This window comes from Lithobates pipiens, unplaced genomic scaffold, assembly GCF_037356315.1.
Source record: "Lithobates pipiens isolate NorthernLeopardFrog02 unplaced genomic scaffold, aLitPip1_a1.2 Scaffold_23, whole genome shotgun sequence".
NCBI lineage: Eukaryota > Metazoa > Chordata > Amphibia > Anura > Ranidae > Lithobates > Lithobates pipiens.
This window is the reverse complement of record NW_027507785.1, coordinates 1953187-1971944: the sequence shown is the minus strand read 5'-3', so window position 1 is coordinate 1971944 and position 18758 is coordinate 1953187. Positions and strand designations below refer to the sequence as shown.

At 50.1% G+C, this 18758-nt stretch overlaps 1 protein-coding gene across 1 annotated transcript in view; it reads right to left on the bottom strand.

Annotated features, from left to right (window-relative positions):
- Window positions 1–18531, bottom strand: part of LOC143927160 (vomeronasal type-2 receptor 26-like) — a 94801-nt gene extending 76270 nt beyond the window's left edge. Inside the window, exon 1 of the mRNA XM_077451109.1 lies at window positions 17782–18531. Within this exon, the coding sequence (XP_077307235.1) occupies window positions 17782–18531 (750 nt within the window). The remainder of the gene's footprint in view (window positions 1–17781) is intronic.
- Window positions 18532–18758: the final 227 nt, after the last annotated feature.

Here is an 18758-nt window from a genome sequence, read left to right as displayed (position 1 = left end):
CATTATCCTGGATGATGAGCAGGAGCCAGGCCACCACACCGCTTCCACTTTAGTGAAAAGGGGGGCCTTCATGCTCCAGTGTTTTAATAGGGACCCCCGTATAAAAAGCATAAGGGTCAAGGACCAGTACTGGGTGGCAACGTACTTAGACCTCCGGTACAAACACAAAATGGTGGAAATGTTACCGCCGTCACAGAGGGCTGGCAGAATGGAGCACTTCCAGGCCTTGCTTTGAGAAATGCTGCATTCTGCCTTTGCGTGTGCTGGCAGAGGAGCAATTCGCACTCCCAGAGAAGGAGTTGCGGGTACCAATCCAACAGCGCCTGCAAGAAGAGGCCGGTTTGAAGATGTGTTGGTGACTTCGGATATGAGGTCATTCTTTCAGCCGACCCATCGACAGGTGTCATCCGGATCCAGCATCAGGTGTCAGGTGTCCGACTACATCGGGTTAACGGCTGATGTGGACGCTCTGAGGAGTGATGAACCCCTGGACTACTGGGTGGGCAGGCTTGACCTCTGGCCAGAGCTTGCCCAATTTGCAATCGAACTGTTGGCTTGCCCCTCATCCAGTGTCCTGTCCGAAAGGACATTCAGCGCAGCAGGGGGGATCGTGACCGATAAGCGTACTCGCCTAGCTCACGACAGTGTTAACTACCTCAAATTTCTAAAAATGAATGAGGCATGGATCTCGGAGGAATTCAACACATGTGACCAGTAGACCATGTATATGTCTATAAACAATTTTTTTAATCGAGCACAGAGACCTTCTTTCTTCATTTGGCTCACTTCCTTGTCCAAAAAAAGCACACCGTACTATATGCCCGTACCCTCCTCTTTGAAGAGGTTGAGCGGTGTCATATTTCTACTGGGGCTGCTTATTATGAGGGGCTCCCACAATCCCTGTGCTATGCTGACTTCCTCCTGGGGCTGTACCTCTGCTGTGCATATTATGAGGGGCTCCCACCATCCCTGTGCTGTGCTGACTTCCTCCTGGGGCTATACCTCTGCTGTGCATATTTTGAGTTGCTCCCACCATCCCTGTGCTATGCTCATTATGAGGGGCTCCCACCATCCCTGCGCTGTGCTGACTTCCTCCTGGGGCTGCTTATTATGAGGGGCTCCCACCATCCCTGTGCTATGCTGACTTCCTCCTGGGGCTGCTTATTATAAGGGGCTTCCACCATCCCTGTGCTATGCGGACTTCCTCCTGAGGCTGCTTATTATGAGGGGCTCCCACCATCCCTGTGCTATTGTCAGGAAAGGTTCCCTCCACTGGTAATATCAATCATTTGGCGTGCAGTAATGAGATCCACCAGCAGGTGTCCCCTGCTGAAATTATGTAATCTTTGGTCCATAGTACTGGTGTCCACCAGCAGATCCTGGCAGTGTGGAGCAGGTATTGCCTTCTGCAGTCAGGCGTCACATGACTGACAGTAGCCATTATAAATACCCGGCAAGTGCACACACACCTTGCCTTGGTATTGTCCTTGTGCCCTGACCTGCAGCCTGTATCCCTGATCCGTGTCTCCTGCCTCCTGCCTCCTGCCTCCTACCTCCTGCCTCCTGAACCTGTTCCCTTTCTCCTTGTCCCCCCATCTGCTGACCTCCTATTTTTGACCCTGGCCTGGCTTGACTACGATTCTGGTACTCCCTTTTGTTACATATGCTGGTTTATTTGTTTATCTTCACTGTTTGGTTGTTTGGTTTGTTCACTCAGTTTGTATTGGTGGTGTGTTCACATTTATATGCATTTACTTTAATAAACTTACCTTCACCTATTTATGTCTGGTTCACTCTGTCGCAGTCACACAGTTCTGGTCACATCTAGTTCATGACAGAATACCAGGGCCATTCCTGACCAGAAGTGGCTGCACAGGAGAACCATTTTTCTTCAATTTGGTTGCAAACATGAATGCTGATGAGGTCATTTATTTTTCTCTGCTGGCATCTGAGAGTAGTGATTATTGCCGCCAGGCTTTGAAAGGATGGTCTAGTGACCAGTTGTTTGCAGCTATTCGTTTGGCTCACTCCCTGGTCGATCAGGGTTATATATTGTTTGGGGAGGTGCAGCCTTTGATCAAGATCTGTACTGAGCTGGCCCTGCCCTGTATCCCAAATGGCCGTGATGATTTCACTCCTCCTTTCAATATGAATCAGGTTGTATCTTTAGTATGGCTTTTTGAAGATGATCCTGCTGATTTTTGTGAACACTACTCAGCCTGTTCCCCACATTGCTGAGTGCATTGTGTCTGCTCAGTCTTTTGTTAGACAGGGAGACTTAAGCCCCGTACACACGAGCCAATAGTTTCCCTAGCGTCTGTTTTAGTCCGTCGGAATAGCATACACACGAGCAAATTTTTCAAAGGGACCGGGTCCAGCGGAGTTCCTTCGGAAAAATTTGAAGCATGTTCCATATTCTAAAGTCCTTCGGACTTTGGCGAGTCAAAAGTCCGTTGCAGCCCACACACGATCGAATAGTCTGACGGACTCAGTCCGTTGGACTTTGGATGTTGAAAAGTCCGCTCGTGTGTACGGGGCTTTAAAGCTACGGTTTATACAGCTTATACTTTCAGCATGGTCTGACATGGTGCAATCAGCCCCAGCCAAACAATCCACCTCTGCCATCAGATATCAGCCTACCCAAATGTATGTTTCCCCATCAGCCATGTCAACCTCAGTTGCAGCCCAGTACACACTGCTCCCAACCAAATACTCATACCCAGTCTCTACTCCCTGTACTTATCCTGCACTCAACCCACCTGCTTCCTTTCCACTGCCTACAAACCCACAAGATCTTCCCCCAGCTACTGTTACCTCTTCTCTGCCATATCACAATCCTCCTTTCCAGTCTGCTGCACCCCTTACCTATAATCCTGCAGTCACCTACAGAGCTTCAGTGGCTAAGCCAAAGAAAAAACTAAAGTTTTTCCCAACCAAAATGGTCTTACCATTAACCCAACCTGCCTCCACACCTACCAATCTGTCCCAGCCCGGAGTGCCAGAGCCAGAGTTCGAGCCCGGAGTGCCAGAGCCAGAGTTCGAGCCCGGAGTGCCAGAGCCAGAGTTCGAGCCCGGAGTGCCAGAGCCAGAGTTCGAGCCCGATGTCCTGGCCTTCCAGCCCGACGCCTTCCAGCCCGATGTCCCGGCCTTCCAGCCCGACGCCTTCCAGCCCGATGTCCCGGCCTTCCAGCCCGACGCCTTCCAGCCCGATGTCCCGGCCTTCCAGCCCGACGCCTTCCAGCCCGATGTCCCGGCCTTCCAGCCCGACGCCTTGCAGTCTGATGTCCCCGGCCTTGCATTCTGATGTCCCCGGCCTTGCAGTCTGATGTCCCGGCCTTCCAGCCCGACGCCTTGCAGTCTGATGTCCCGGACTTGCAGTCTGATGTCCCGGCCTTGCAGTCTGATGCCTTGCAGTCTGATGTCCCGGCCTTGCAGTCTGATGCCTTGCAGTCTGATATCCCGGCCTTGCAGTCTGATGCCTTGCAGTCTGATGTCCCGGCCTTGCAGTCTGATGCCTTGCAGTCTGATGTCCCGGCCTTGCAGTCTGATGTCTTGCAGTCTGATGACCCGGCCTTGCAGTCTGATGCCTTGCAGTCTGATGTCCCGGCCTTGCAGTCTGATGTCTTGCAGTCTGATGCCTTGCAGTCTGATGTCCCGGCCTTGCAGTCTGATGTCCCGGCCTTGCAGTCTGATGCCTTGCAGTCTGATGTCCCGGTCTTGCAGTCTGATGCCTTGCAGTCTGATGTCCCGGCCTTGCAGTCTAAAGCATTGCAGTCTGATGTCCCGGCTTTGCAGTCTGATGTCCCGGCCTTGCAGTCTGATGTCCCGGCCTTGCAGTCTGATGTCCCGGCCTTGCAGTCTGATGTCCCGGCCTTGCAGTCTGATGCCTTGCAGTCTGATGTCCCGGCCTTGCAGTCTGATGTCCCGGCCTTGCAGTCTGATGCCCCGGCCTTGCAGTCTGATGCCCCGGCCTTGCAGTCTGATGCCTTGCAGTCTGATGTCCCGGCCTTGCAGTCTGATGCCTTGCAGTCTGATGTCCCGGCCTTGCAGTCTGATGCCTTGCAGTCTGATGTCCCGGCCTTGCAGTCTGATGTCCCGGCCTTGCAGTCTGATGCCTTGCAGTCTGATGCCCCGGCCTTGCAGTCTGATGCCTTGCAGTCTGATGCCTTGCAGTCTGATGTCCCGGCCTTGCAGTCTGATGCCTTGCAGTCTGATGCCTTGCAGTCTGATGTCCCGGCCTTGCAGTCTGATGCCTTTCAGTCTGATGTCCCGGCCTTGCAGTCTGATACCTTGCAGTCTGATGTCCCGACCTTGCAGTCTGATGCCTTGCAGTCTGATGTCCCGGCCTTGCAGTCTGATGCCTTGCAGTCTGATGTCCCGGCCTTGCAGTCTGATGCCTTGCAGTCTGATGTCCCGGCCTTGCAGTCTGATGTCCCGGCCTTGCAGTCTGATGCCTTGCAGTCTGATGTCCCGGCCTTGCAGTCTGATGCCTTGCAGTCTGATGTCCCGGCCTTGCAGTCTGATGCCTTGCAGTCTGATGTCCCGGCCTTGCAGTCTGATGCCTTGCAGTCTGATGTCCCGGCCTTGCAGTCTGATGCCTTGCAGTCTGATGTCCCGGCCTTGCAGTCTGATGCATTGCAGTCTGATGTCCCGGCTTTGCAGTCTGATGCCTTGCAGTCTGATGTCCCGGCCTTGCAGTCTGATGCCTTGCAGTCTGATGTCCCGGCCTTGCAGTCTGATGCCTTGCAGTCTGATGCCCCCGCCTTGCAGTCTGTTGCCTTGCAGTCTGATGCCTTCCAGTCTGATGTCCCGGCCTTGCAGTCTGATGCCTTCCAGTCTGATGTCCCGGCCTTGCAGTCTGATGCCTTCCAGCCTGGCGTGCCGCTGCCTGCCTTCCAGCCTGGCGTGCCGCTGCCTGCCTTCCAGCCTGGCGTGCCGCTGCCTGTCTTCCAGCCTGGTGTGCCGCTGCCTGCCCTCCAGCCTGGCGTGCCGCTGCCTACCTTCCAGCCTGGCGTGCCGCTACCTGCCTTCCAGTCCGATGTGCCAGCTTCTCGGTCCGATGTGCTTCTGTCTGCTGTCCAGCCTGAGGTGTTCCTGTCCGCTGCCCTGCTTGAAGTGCCCGTTACCCAACCTGATGTGACTTTGCTCATGGCCCAGCTTGACGCAATGGACTTTCCCCAGCAACTGCTAGTTGGAGCGTCCGGAGGTCGCTCCTTTGAGTGGGGTACTGTCAGGAAAGGTTCCCTCCGCTGGTAATATCAATCATTTGGCGTGCAGTACTGAGATCCACCAGCAGGTGTCCCCTGCTGGAATTATGTAATCTTTGGTCCACAATACTGGTGTCCACCAGCGGAGGGATCCTGGCAGTTTGGAGCAGGTATTGCCTTCTGCAGTCAGGCATCACATGACTGACAGTAGCCATTATAAATACCCGGCAAGTGCGCACACACACCTTGCCTTGGTATTGTCCTTGTGCCCTGACCTGCAGCCTGTATACCTGATACCTGATCCTTGTTTCCTGCATCCTGCCTCCTGTTCCCTTTCTCCTTGTCCCCCCATCTGCTGACCTCCTATTTTTGACCCTGGCCTGGCTTGACTACGATTCTGGTACTTCCTTTTGCTACATATGCTGGTTTATTTGTTTATCTTCACTGTTTGGTTGTTTGGTTTGTTCACTCAGTTTGTATTGGTGGTGTGTTCACATTTATATGCGTTTACTTTAATAAATTTACCTTTACCTATTTATGCCTGGTTCACTCTGTCGCAGTCGCACAGTTCTGGTCACATCTAGTTCATGACAGCTATGCTGACTTCCTCCTGGGGCTGTACCTCTGCTGTGCTCATTATGAGGGGCTCCCACCATCCCTGTGCTTTGCTGACTTCCTCCTGGGGCTGCTTATTATGAGGGGCTCCCACCATCCCTGTGCTATGCTGACTTCCTCCTGGGGCTGCTTATTATGAGGGGCTCCCACCATCCCTGTGCTATGCTGACTTCCTCCTGGGGGTGTACCTCTGTTGTGCTCATTATGAGGGGTTTCCACCATTCCTGTGCTGTACTGACATACTGAGCACAGCAGGGGTACAGCCCCAGGAGGAAGTCAGCACAGCACAGGGATGGTGGGAGCCCCTCATAATATGCACAGCAGAGGTACAGCCCCAGGAGGAAGTCAGCACAGCACAGGGATGGTGGGAGCCCCTCATAATATGCACAGCAGAGGTACAGCCCCAGGAGGAAGTCAGCACAGGGATGGTGGGAGCCCCTCATAATAAGCAGCCTCAGGAGGAAGTCAGCACAGCACAGGGATGGTGGGAGCCCCTCATAATATGCACAGCAGAGGTACAGCCCCAGGAGGAAGTCCGCATAGCACAGGGATGGTGGGAGCCCCTCATAATAAGCAGCCCCAGGAGGAAGTCAGCATAGCACAGGGATGGTGGGAGCCCCTCATAAAGAGCACAGCAGAGGTACAGCCCCAGGAGGAAGTCAGCATAGCACAGGGATGGTGGGAGCCCCTCATAATAAGCATAATGACTGAGTCCGTCGTCGATGCGAAGACAACTGATCTGAAATTCGTAAACAAAAGTTCGTATTGCGTAAAGAATTCGGACGCATGGCAATTCGTATTTCGGATCCTCCCGAAGGTACGAATTTTGGGAAATTCGTACGAAACGAATCGCACATGTCTACTCCATACATCAGACAAGAGGACACTCCTCCATACATCAGACCAGATCACCTTCTTCCATACATCAGACCAGATCACCTTCCTCCATACATCAGACCAGAGAACCTTCCTCCATACATCAGACCAGAGAACCTTCCTCCATACATCAGACCAGAGCACCTTCCTCCATACATCAGAGCAGATCACCTTCCTCCATACATCAGACCAGATCACCTTCCTCCATACATCAGAGCAGATCACCTTCCTCCATACATCAGACCAGAGCACCTTCCTCAAAACATCAGACCAGAGCACCTTCCTCCATACATCAGAGCAGATCACCTTCCTCCATACATCAGACCAGAGCACCTTCCTCAAAGCATCAGACCAGAGCACCTTCCTCCATACATCAGAGCAGATCACCTTCCTCCGTACATCAGAGCAGATCACCTTCCTCCGTACATCAGAGCAGATCACCTTCCTCCATACATCAGAGCAAATCACCTTCCTCCATACATCAGACCAGAACACCTTCCTCCATACATCAGACCAGATCACCTTCCTCTATACATCAGACCAGAGCACCTTCCTCCATACATCAGACCAGATCACCTTCCTCCATACATCAGATGAGATCACAATCCTCCATACATCAGACCAGATCACCTTCCTCCATACATCAGAGCAGAGCACCTTCCTCCATACATCAAACCAGATCACCTTCCTCCATACATCAGACCAGATCACCTTCTTCTATACATCAGACCAGATCACCTTCCTCCATACATCAGACCAGAGCACCTTCCTCCATACATCAGACCAGATCACCTTCCTCCATACATCAGACCAGAGCACCTTCCTCCATACATCAGACCAGAGCACCTTCCTCCATACAACAGACCAGAGCACCTTCCTCCATACATCAGACCAGATCACCTTCCTCCATACATCAGCCCAGATCACCTTCCTCCATACATCAGACCAGATCACCTTCCTCCATACATCAGACCAGATCACCTTCCTCCATACATCAGACCAGATCACCTTCCTCCATACATCAGACCAGATCATCTTCCCCCATACATCAGAGCAGATCACCTTCCTCCATACATCAGAGCAGATCACCTTCCTCCATACATCAGAGCAGATCACCTTCCTCCATACATCAAAGCAGATCACCTTCCTCCGTACATCAGACCAGAGCACCTTCCTCCGTACATCAGACCAGAGCACCTTCCTCCGTACATCAGACCAGAGCACCTTCCTCCATACATCAGACCAGATCACCTTCCTCCATACATCAGACCAGATCACCTTCCTCCATACATTTTGGGAGTGTTCCACATGCCTTTTCCCAAACTCAAAACCTGCCGATTTGTTTTTTGCTGAAAGTAATGGCTTTCTTCTGGCCACTCTGCCATAAAGCCCAACTCTATGGAGTGTACGGCTTATTGTCCTCCTATGTACAGACACTCCAGTCTCTGCTGTGAAACTCTGCAGCTCCTCCAGGGTCACCTTAGGTCTTTGCGCTGCCGTCTCTTGACAGGTTTGCTGTTGTGCCATGTTCTTTCCATTTGGTTATGATAGATTTGATGGAGCTCCCAGGGATCATCAAAGATTTGGATATTTTTTTATAACCTAACCCAGACTTGTACTTCTCAACAACATTGTCCCTTACTTGTTTGGGGAGTTCCTTGGTCTTCATGGCAGTGTTTGGTTAGTGGTGCCTCTTGCTTAGGTGTTGCAGCCTCTGGGGCCTTTCACAAAGGTGTGTCTATGTAATGACAGGTCATGTGACACTTAGATTGCACACAGGTGGACATCATTTCACTAATTATGTGACTTCTGAAGGTAATTGGTCGCACCAGAGCTTTTTATGGGCTTCATAAAAAAGGGGTTGAATGTATACGCACATGCCAATTATCAGTTTTATGTATATATTTTTCTTCACCAACTTAGACTATTGTTTTCTGATCATCACATATAATTCAGATGAAAAAAAAACATTTAACTAAAGGCTGTAATGTAAAAAAATAGGTAAAAAGCCAAAGGGGTGAATACTTTTGCAAGGCACTGTATACAATGATAAAATTATCCTACTTTGATATCATTCTGTTTCCTCCTACACATTTATTTACATGTTGTTGTTTTACAGCCTTGCACTATACGACAGATTTTGTTTACTTATTTGATCTGTTATATGTGAAAAACATTAATAAAAAACGATTTATTTAAATCTTCTGCCCTTGATGTTTTAACTTTGGATAGTAAATCCCTTTTCCTGGACCTCCCCATATCAGCCTACTGTGGGTCAGGTCCGCCCCCTCTGCCCATAAAGGGCGGCTGTCTGCCCACACCAGTGTTCTTTTTTCGTCCACGCCTTTTAAAGTTTATTTATTTATTTTTATTTTTTATTTTTTTATTTATTATGGCATTGGAGAAGAATTGTCAACTGCCTTGCTTCTTCTCCCGGACCTGGCATCCACAGGCGTTGGGTCAGGGTGCTCTGTCCAGGTCTTGGAACTTCCCCTTGGTTTATGTGTTCCTGTTGCTTCCATTGGCTCTCAAAATCCTGCTGAAGATTCAGCGAGAAAGGATCACAGCAATAGTAGTCTTACCTTACTGGCTCAGGGAGCCGTGGTTTCCTCTGGCTTGGAGGGTAAAGTTGGGCTCGCAAAATCCCACTGCCTCCTTGTCAAAATCTCCTTCAGCGAAGTGGGGCCTGACACCCCGAGCTGCAGGAGGACGAAGTTAATAACTTGGAAGTGAGAGGGAGGCTTTAACTGGCTTGGGTCTCTCGGGCAGTGTAGTGGAGACACAGGCTCGTAAGAGGTCCAAGAATGTAACCTATCACCAGATCTGGAATACTACAGAAAGGGGTTGGGACCTTGGATCTCCTTCAGTATCTAACATTTTGGAGTTTCTGCAGAGTGGTCTCTAAGTGTTAGCTTATAATTCCCTGAAGGGTCAAATTCCCACTTTGTCGGTTATGTCGTGTACAACATATGCTCTATATCTGTTGGTGATCTGATTTTTAGGGGCAGCCATAGAAATCAGACCTCCATTGAAATAGTTTTTTCCAAAAGAGGACTTAACACTAGTCTTGGGAACTTCGCTGGTTCCTCCGTTTGATTCAAGCTTTCTCTTGTCCATTATTTCTTTTAACAGTTTTTTGTTTTTGTTTTTTACTAGCCGTTGCCTCGGACAGAAGAGTCTCTGAGTTGTGCGCCTTCTCATCTAAAGAACCATATTGTTTGGTGCTCCCACTCAAGATAGTCCTTAGGCTGATACCAAGCTTACTACCTAAGGTTGCCATATCTAGTGATGGACGAACTTCCGACGGGACGTTTCGCGAACGCAAACCGCGAACGCGGCCGATAGTTCGCGAACCGGAAAGTTCACGGCGGGCCCCATTGACTTCAATGGGAGGCGAACTTCGCAAACCTATAGGTCAATTTTGCAGCCACAAAATAATTATTAGCTGTGCAAACATAGTCCCACCACATGGCCAATGACATAACACATGTATGAGGTGAATCTGGGATCGACAACTACAAGCATTCTTTTTTTATATGGGAAATTGTTGTGACAATTCAGGACTGTGGAGCGCATGAAGGCAATGGAGGAGAGGGAAGGTCAGGGACCAGGGTAGGCAAAGAAGAGGGTGCAGGAGATGATCACCAGCAGCGTGACATACAGCAATGACACCTGCACCATGATAGAGTCATCTGACACCAGCACCGTGATAGAGAGCACTGACATCAGCAGCGTGACATAAAGCATTAACACCAGCACCGTGACATACAGCATTGACAGCAACACCGTGATAGAGAGCACTGACATCAGCAGCGTGACATAAATCACTCACACCAGCACCGTGATATACAGCACTGACAGCAGCACCGTGATAGAGAGCACTGACATCAGAAGCGTGACATACAGCACTGACATCAGCACCGTGATTAACAGCACTGACAGCAGCACCGTGATAGAGAGCACTGACATCAGAAGCGTGACATACAGCACTGACATCAGCACCGTGATATACAGCACTGACAGCAGCACCGTGATAGAGAGCACTGACATCAGCAGCGTGACATTAAGCACTCACACCAGCACCGTGATATACAGCACCCACAGCAGCACCGTGATAGAGAGCACTGGCATCAGGAGCGTGACATTAAGCACTCACACCCGCACCGTGATATACAGCACTGACAGCAGCACCGTGATAGAGAGCACTGACATCAGCAGCGTGACATTAAGCACTCACACCAGCACCGTGATATACAGCACTGACAGCAGCACCGTAAGCAGCCCCAGGAGGAAGTCAGCACAGCACAGGGATGGTGTGATCCCCTCATAATAAGAACCCCCAGGAGTAAGTCAGCACAGCACAGGGATGGTGTGATCCCCTCATAATAAGCAGGCCCAGGAGTAAATCAGCACAGCACAGGGATGGTGTGACCCCCTCATAATAAGAACCCCCAGGAGGAAGTCAGCACAGCACAGGGATGGTGTGATCCCCTCATAATAAGAACCCCCAGGAGGAAGTCAGCACAGCACAGGGATGGTGTGATCCCCTCATAATAAGCAGGCCCAGGAGAAAATCAGCACAGCACAGGGATGGTGTGATCCTCTCATAATAAGAACCCCCAGGAGGAAGTCAGCACAGCACAGGGATGGTGTGATCCCCTCATAATAAGAACCCCCAGGAGGAACTCAGCACAGCACAGGGATGGTGTGATCCCCTCATAATAAGCAGGCCCAGGAGAAAATCAGCACAGCACAGGGATGGTGTGATCCCCTCATAATAAGCAGGTCCAGGAGAAAATCAGCACAGCACAGGGATGGTGTGATCCCCTCATAATAAGAACCCCCAGGTGGAAGTCAGCACAGCACAGGGATGGTGTGATCCCCTCATAATAAGAACCCCCAGGAGTAAATCATCACAGCACAGGGATGGTGTGATCCCCTCATAATAAGAACCCCCAGGAGGAAGTCAGCACAGCACAGGGATGGTGTGGTCCCCTCATAATAAGAACCCCCAGGAGGAAGTCAGCACAGCACAGGGATGGTGTGATCCCCTCATAATAAGCAGGCCCAGGAGAAAATCAGCACAGCACAATGATGGTGTGATCCCCTCATAATAAGAACCCCCCAGGAGGAAGTCAGCACAGCACAGGGATGGTGTGATCCCCTCATAATAAGAACCCCCAGGAGGAAGTCAGCACAGCACAGGGATGGTGTGATCCCCTCATAATAAGCAGGCCCAGGAGAAAATCAGCACAGCACAGGGATGGTGTGATCCCCTCATAATAAGAACCCCCCAGGAGGAAGTCAGCACAGCACAGGGATGGTGTGATCCCCTCATAATAAGAACCCCCAGGAGGAAGTCAGCACAGCACAGGGATGGTGTGATCCCCTCATAATAAGCAGGCCCAGGAGAAAATCAGCACAGCACAGGGATGGTGTGATCCCCTCATAATAAGCAGGCCCAGGAGAAAATCAGCACAGCACAGGGATGGTGTGATCCCCTCATAAGCAGCCCCAGTAGAAATATGACACCGCTCAACCTCTTCAAAGAGGAGGGTAGGGGCATATAGTACGGTGTGCTTTTTTGGGACAAGGAAGTGAGCCAAATGAAGAAAGAAGGTCTGTGTGCTTGATTAAAAAAATTGTTTATAGACATATACATGGTCTACTGGTCACATGTGTTGAATTCTTCTGAGATCCATGCCTCATTCATTTTTAGAAATGTGAGGTAGTTAACACTGTCGTGAGCTAGGCGAGTACGCTTATCGGTCACGATCCCCCCTGCTGCGCTGAACGTCCTTTCGGACAGGACACTGGATAAGGGGCAAGCCAACAGTTCGATTGCAAATTGAGCAAGCTCTGGCCAGAGGTCAAGCCTGCCCACCCAGTAGTCCAGGGGTTCATCACTCCTCAGAGCGTCCACATCGGCCGTTAACCCAATGTAGTTGGACACCTGATGGTCTAGGCGTTCCCTGATGCTGGATCCGGATGACACCTGTCGATGGGTCGGCTGAAAGAATGACCTCATATCCGAAGTCACCAACACATCTTCAAACCGGCCTCTTCTTGCAGGCTTTGTTGGATTGGTACCCGCAACTCCTTCTCTGGGAGTGGGAATTGCTCCTCTGCCAGCGCACGCAAAAGCAGAATGCAGCATTTCTCGAAGCAAGGCCTGGAAGTGCTGCATTCTGACAGCCCTCTGCGACGGCGGTAACATTTCCGCCATTTTGTGTTTGTACCGGGGGTCTAAGTACGTTGCCACCCAGTACTGGTCCTTGACCCTTATGCTTTTTATACGGGGGTCCCTATTAAAACACTGGAGCATGAAGGCCCCCATTTGCACTAAAGTGGAAGCGGTGTGGTGGCCTGGCTCCTGCTTATCATCCAGGATAATGTCGTCCTCTTCATTCTCCTCTCCCCATCCACGCACAACAGGGATCCCAGAAAGGTTTAAAGCATGCTCTTCTTGCTCCTCCTCATCCGCCCCGGCACCATCCTCCTCTGACTCCTCTTCAGACTCCTGTTGTTGACTTGTCTCAGATAGAGTAGCCCCCCCCTGGGAATTCATCCAGCATTGCGACTTCCTCATCTTCCCGCTCCTGCTCCTCCACAGCTTGATCAATGACACGACGCAATGCACGCTCCATAAAGAAGGCATAAGGTACCATGTCACTGATGGCGCCATGGCTGCGACTGACCAGTTTGGTGATCTCCTCAAATGGCCGCAGAAGTCTGCACGCGTCGCGCATGAGCAGCCACTGGCGCAGTGAAAAAAACCCCAGCTCCCCAGAACCGTTTCTGCCGCAGAGTTCATACAGGTAGACCTTAACTGCACGTTTCTGCTGGAGCAGCCTATCAAGCATATAGAAGGTTGAGTTCCATCGCGTCGGGCAATCGCAAATAAGACGTCTGACCGGCAGATTGTGTCGCCGCTGAATGTCAGCAAGGCGAGCCATGGCCGTGTAAGATCTTCTGAAATGGGCCGAGATTTTCCTTGCCTGCCGCAAGATGTCCTGGACCCCAGGGTATTTGTCAACGAATCGCTTCACGACCAAGTTTAAGACGTGTGCCATGCATGGCACGTGCGTGATTTTGCCCTGTTTCAATGCGCTAAGCAGATTGGCACTGTTGTCACACACCACTTTACCAACTGTCAAATTGAGCGGTGTTAGCCACTGATCTGCCTGTGAACGCAAAGCTGAAAGGAGTGCAGGGCCAGTGTGGCTCTTGGCTTCCACACACAACAGACGCAGCACGGCATGGCAACGTCTCACCTGGCATGTGGAATAGGTTCTGGGGAGCTTGGGCGGTGCAGCGGAAGAGACGCTAGCAGCGGAAAAGGAGGAGGTAGCTGAGGAGGAGAGGGAGGAGGATGGAGTAGGAGGAGGAGGAGAAGAAGAGTCAGGCCTGCATGCAATCCGTGGCGGTAAAACCAAATCTACACGGGTGCCACGGGTTACATGCTTGACGGCCGTCAGAAGGTTCACCCAGTGGGCAGTAAAAGTGATATACCTTCCCTGCCTGTGTTTGCTAGACCACGTGTCTGTGGTCAGATGTATCTTGGCACCGACACTGTGTGCCAGAGATACATTCACTTGCCGCTGAACATGGCCATATAGCTCTGGGATGCCCTTCTCTGAGAAATACTTCCTTCCTGGGACCTTCCATTGTGGTGTTCCAATGGCCACAAATTTGCGAAAGGCCTCCGAGTCCACCAGTTTATATGGCAGTAGTTGGCAGGCTATGAGTTCTGAAAAGCCAGCCGTCAATCATTGGGCAAGAGGGTTATCCGGCGTCATCATTTTTTGATGCTCGAACATTAGGCCCACGGAAGCCTGCCTTTTTTCAGAAAAATGTGAGCTTGGCGTGATGGAAGGTGGAGTGGAGGACAATTGTGAGGAGAGAGGAGAAGGAGAAGTAGAAGACGAGGCTGGACGGTGAGAGCCTGCAGTGTGGCTTTGTGTGTTCCGTTGCTCCCACTGGGCTCGGTGATGGCTGCCCATGTGCCTTCTTAAGGCGGTCGTCCCTAGGTGAGTGTTAGGCTTACTGCAACTAATGCGTTGACTGCAAAAGATTGCAGATGGCAACACTATTGTCAGCAGCGGACACGTTAAAAAAAGCCCACACTGCGGAGCCATGTGCCGGTGTCCTGGGAGCACCAGAAGTGACCGTACATGGTCAATGACTCGCTCCTGATACATTTGCAGTCTGCTTTGTCCCTCCTGTGCAATGTAAGTTATTCCTGCTTCTCCTCCCTATCTGCTGGTCCATATCTCCCTCTGAACTCCCCTCCTCTTCCTCTCTTGTGGGCACCCACGTGACATCACTAGACACGTCATCATCAACGTCACCTTCCCCACCGCTATAAGTAGAGATCTCGGAGTAGGCAGCAGCAACACCGGGGACCAACCTCCTCCTTGGGCTGATCTGGGTACTGTCGTCAGACTGCTGAGTAGCGGTTGTTGCTACCTCCTCTTCCTGATCCAATACCAAGAGTGGCTGTGCATCAGAAATGTCCTCTTGATATGGATCGGAAAATAATTCCTGTGACTCAAGCGGAAGGTATGTGGTGGTGGTAGTGGTGGTGTTGTTGGTGGTAGTGTCTTTGGGGGTGCACATAGCAGAGAGTGAAGAAGAGGGTGCAGATCGAGAGGATGAGGAGGGTGCAGAAGAGTAAGGCTGAGTGAGCCACTCAACCAAGTCTGGTGCGTCCTTTAAAGTAATTGAACGCACCTTCTGCAACTTCCCACTTTGGCTCAAGGCTGGTGCTCCTGCCTTACCCCTACCAGCCCTGCGGAAGGGCCTGCCTCTTCCTCTGCCTGTCATTTTTTAAATCACCCTGTGACAAAACTCTTAGTCCCTATACCGGTGAAGGACTGCTGCAGTATAGGGCAGCGGTCAGCAGTGGTACACCTCAACCCTATGTATTGTGGACCGATACCGGTCCTTACAGAACAGCAGACTGTACCTAACTCAACCCTATGTACTGTAGCACCCTGGACCTTACCAGTCCTTATAAGGACCTTTGTGGACCAAGTAGGTTGTGTGTGACGGATTAGCAGACTGTACGTCAGTCCCTATACTGCTGAAGGACTGCTGCAGTATAGGGTAGCGGTCAGCCGTGGTGCACCTCAACCCTATGTATTGTGGACCGATACCGGTCCTTACAGAACAGCAGACTGTACCTCACTCAACCCTGTGTACTGTAGCACCCTGGACCTTACCAGTCCTTATAAGGACCTTTGTGGACCAAGTAGGTTGTGTGTGACTGATTAGCAGACTGTACGTCAGTCCCTATACTGCTGAAGGACTGCTGCAGTATAGGGTAGTGGTCAGCAGTGGTGCACCTCAACCCTATGTATTGTGGACCGATACCGGTCCTTACAGAACAGCAGACTGTACCTCACTCAACCCTATGTACTGTAGCACCCTGGACCTTACCAGTCCTTATAAGGACCTTTGTGGACCAAGTAGGTTGTGTGTGACTGATTAGCAGACTGTACGTCAGTCCCTATACTGCTGAAGGACTGCTGCAGTATAGGGCAGCTGTCAGCAGTGGTGCACCTCAACCCTATGTATTGTGGACCGATACCGGTCCTTACAGAACGGCAGACTGTTCCTCACTCAACCCTATGTACTGTAGCACCCTGGACCTTACCAGTCCTTATAAGGACCTTTGTGGACCAAGTAGGTTGTGTGTGACTGATTAGCAGACTGTACGTCAGTCCCTATACTGCTGAAGGACTGCTGCAGTATAGGGCAGCGGTCAGCAGTGGTGCATCTCAACCCTATGTATTGTGGACCGATACTGGTGCTTACAGAACAGCAGACTGTACCTCTCTCAACCCTATGTACTGTAGCACCCTGGACCTTACCAGTCCTTATAAGGACCTTTGTGGACCAAGTAGGTTGTGTGTGACTGATTAGCAGACTGTACGTCAGTCCCTATACTGCTGAAGGACTGCTGCAGTATAGGGTAGCGGTCAGCAGTAGTGCACCTCAACCCTATGTATTGTGGACCGATACCAGTCCTTACAGAACGGCAGACTGTACCTCACTCAACCCTATGTACTGTAGCACCCTACACAGACCAAGTTACCAGTCCTGATAAAGAGCTTTGTGGAACAAGTGAGTTGTGAATGATTAGCAGACTGCAGCAGAAGGGCAGCAGTCAAGTATAATATTCTTTCTATATTTGGAAGAAAGAATATTATACGTGTACAAGCCTATTACCATACCACTGATACCAGTCCTGAAAAGAACCTTTGTGGAACTAATAGTAACAGCTACTGTTTAAACTGACCCTCACTGCCTGACACACTGCTTCCTTCCTGTCCCTATACAAACTGGCAAAACAGAGGAGACTGGAACAATAACTGATTACTCGAATAGCACTTTTGTGGACCTGATAGTAACAGCTAATGATGATGATGATGATGATGACTAATCTGGCTGTTCCTAAAATAGCAGCAGACACAGCGCTCTGTCCCTTTATCTAAACTGACAAAAGACACTCAGGCTGCTGCAACAATCAGTAGCACAGCAAACCTATATACACCTAACACCTATACCAGTCCTGAAAAGAACTTTTGTGTACCAAATAGCTAGCGGTTTATCTATCCCTGCTCCAAACAGCAACCTTTCCCTATAGTGACAGAAGAAAGAATGTAAAATGGCCGCCGGATCGGGTGTATTTATAAGTTAGGGGGAATGTCCAAGTGTCCATGTGCTGTCATGTCTCAATTGGCTGTCCTGTACCCCATGATGGATGTGTCATCAGGTCAAAGTTCCTTTACACAGTAAAAACACGGAAGTCCGCCGGGCGACCAGCGCCAATAGTCCGCCGAAATGGCGGACCGCGAACAGCCGAAATTCGCAGCCAAACGACCGCCGGGCGAACTGTTCGGCCATCCCTAGTGCTACGTATATATATGAATAAAATACCAAACATATCCCATCACATTTGCAATTTCCTGATTGCCCAGACAGTGAGAGAGAGGAGAGAGATGGCCGATCATTCTGATAATTATTGTATAGTATAGGACAGGGTCAGAGTAATACAAACACTTATTATCCAACTTACTCTGTGCTGGAATCCATTGTGTTCAGATATTTTTTTCATGTAGGACATGTCATGTAGAGCTTTGGCCAGAACATATACAGCCGTGTATGCATAGGAAGGTATTGGTGTATCTTCAGCAAATATGGGGGACGACTCTATTAAACCGGTACAAAATTCTGGCAAAAAAGAATACACTAAAGAAAAAAGATAATTTTTCTTTTTGTTTGGGGAAAGACAATGAAACAAATAAAGCCAAATATCTTCCATTATCGGGTCATGTAAGCAGTGGGAGACGTTGAATCCATGGGGATAAATATTGACATTTATGGGCATTTGTTGTGGCCAAACAAATAAGAAGCTGCAGTTGATCGCTATAGAGTCATTTATATTCTCAGTATATAGTTTATTCCATGAAGGTGGGACAATCAATGTGATCCGATTTAAAATCGAGGACATATAAGGAGTAAAAAAGTGCATTGTGGCAGTTCCACACACTATGACAACTTTAGCTGTTGATTTACCAAGAATATAATTGATGATGATATTCCGAGAATCATCTTTTTTAATAACTTCTTGGATTTTGAGGATATATTCTGTACAGATCCCGTGTTGGCTCATCATCTTGCTCAGCTCTTGGGCCTCCTCATCACCGCTGCCGTCCCATGCTGATAATATTCCAACCCAGTTCCACCCAAAATGCTGCAACAGTTTTATAAGGGCTGTATAATGGACCCGATCGTCTGGGGTCATACGGAATAAAGTCGGATACATTTTCCCATCACTCAGACGAGGGTCGGTGACTCGATAACTGATCTGGATAAGATATTGAGAACAATTTTAATGGGGTGGCATTATACAGACCAGTGTTTCTCATCCGGGGTTCTGCGAGAATCCTTCAGGGGTTCATAGTTACATATAGATACATAGTAGGTGAGGTTGAAAAAAAGACACAAGTCCAACCTATGTGTGTGATTATATGTCATTATTACATTGTATAT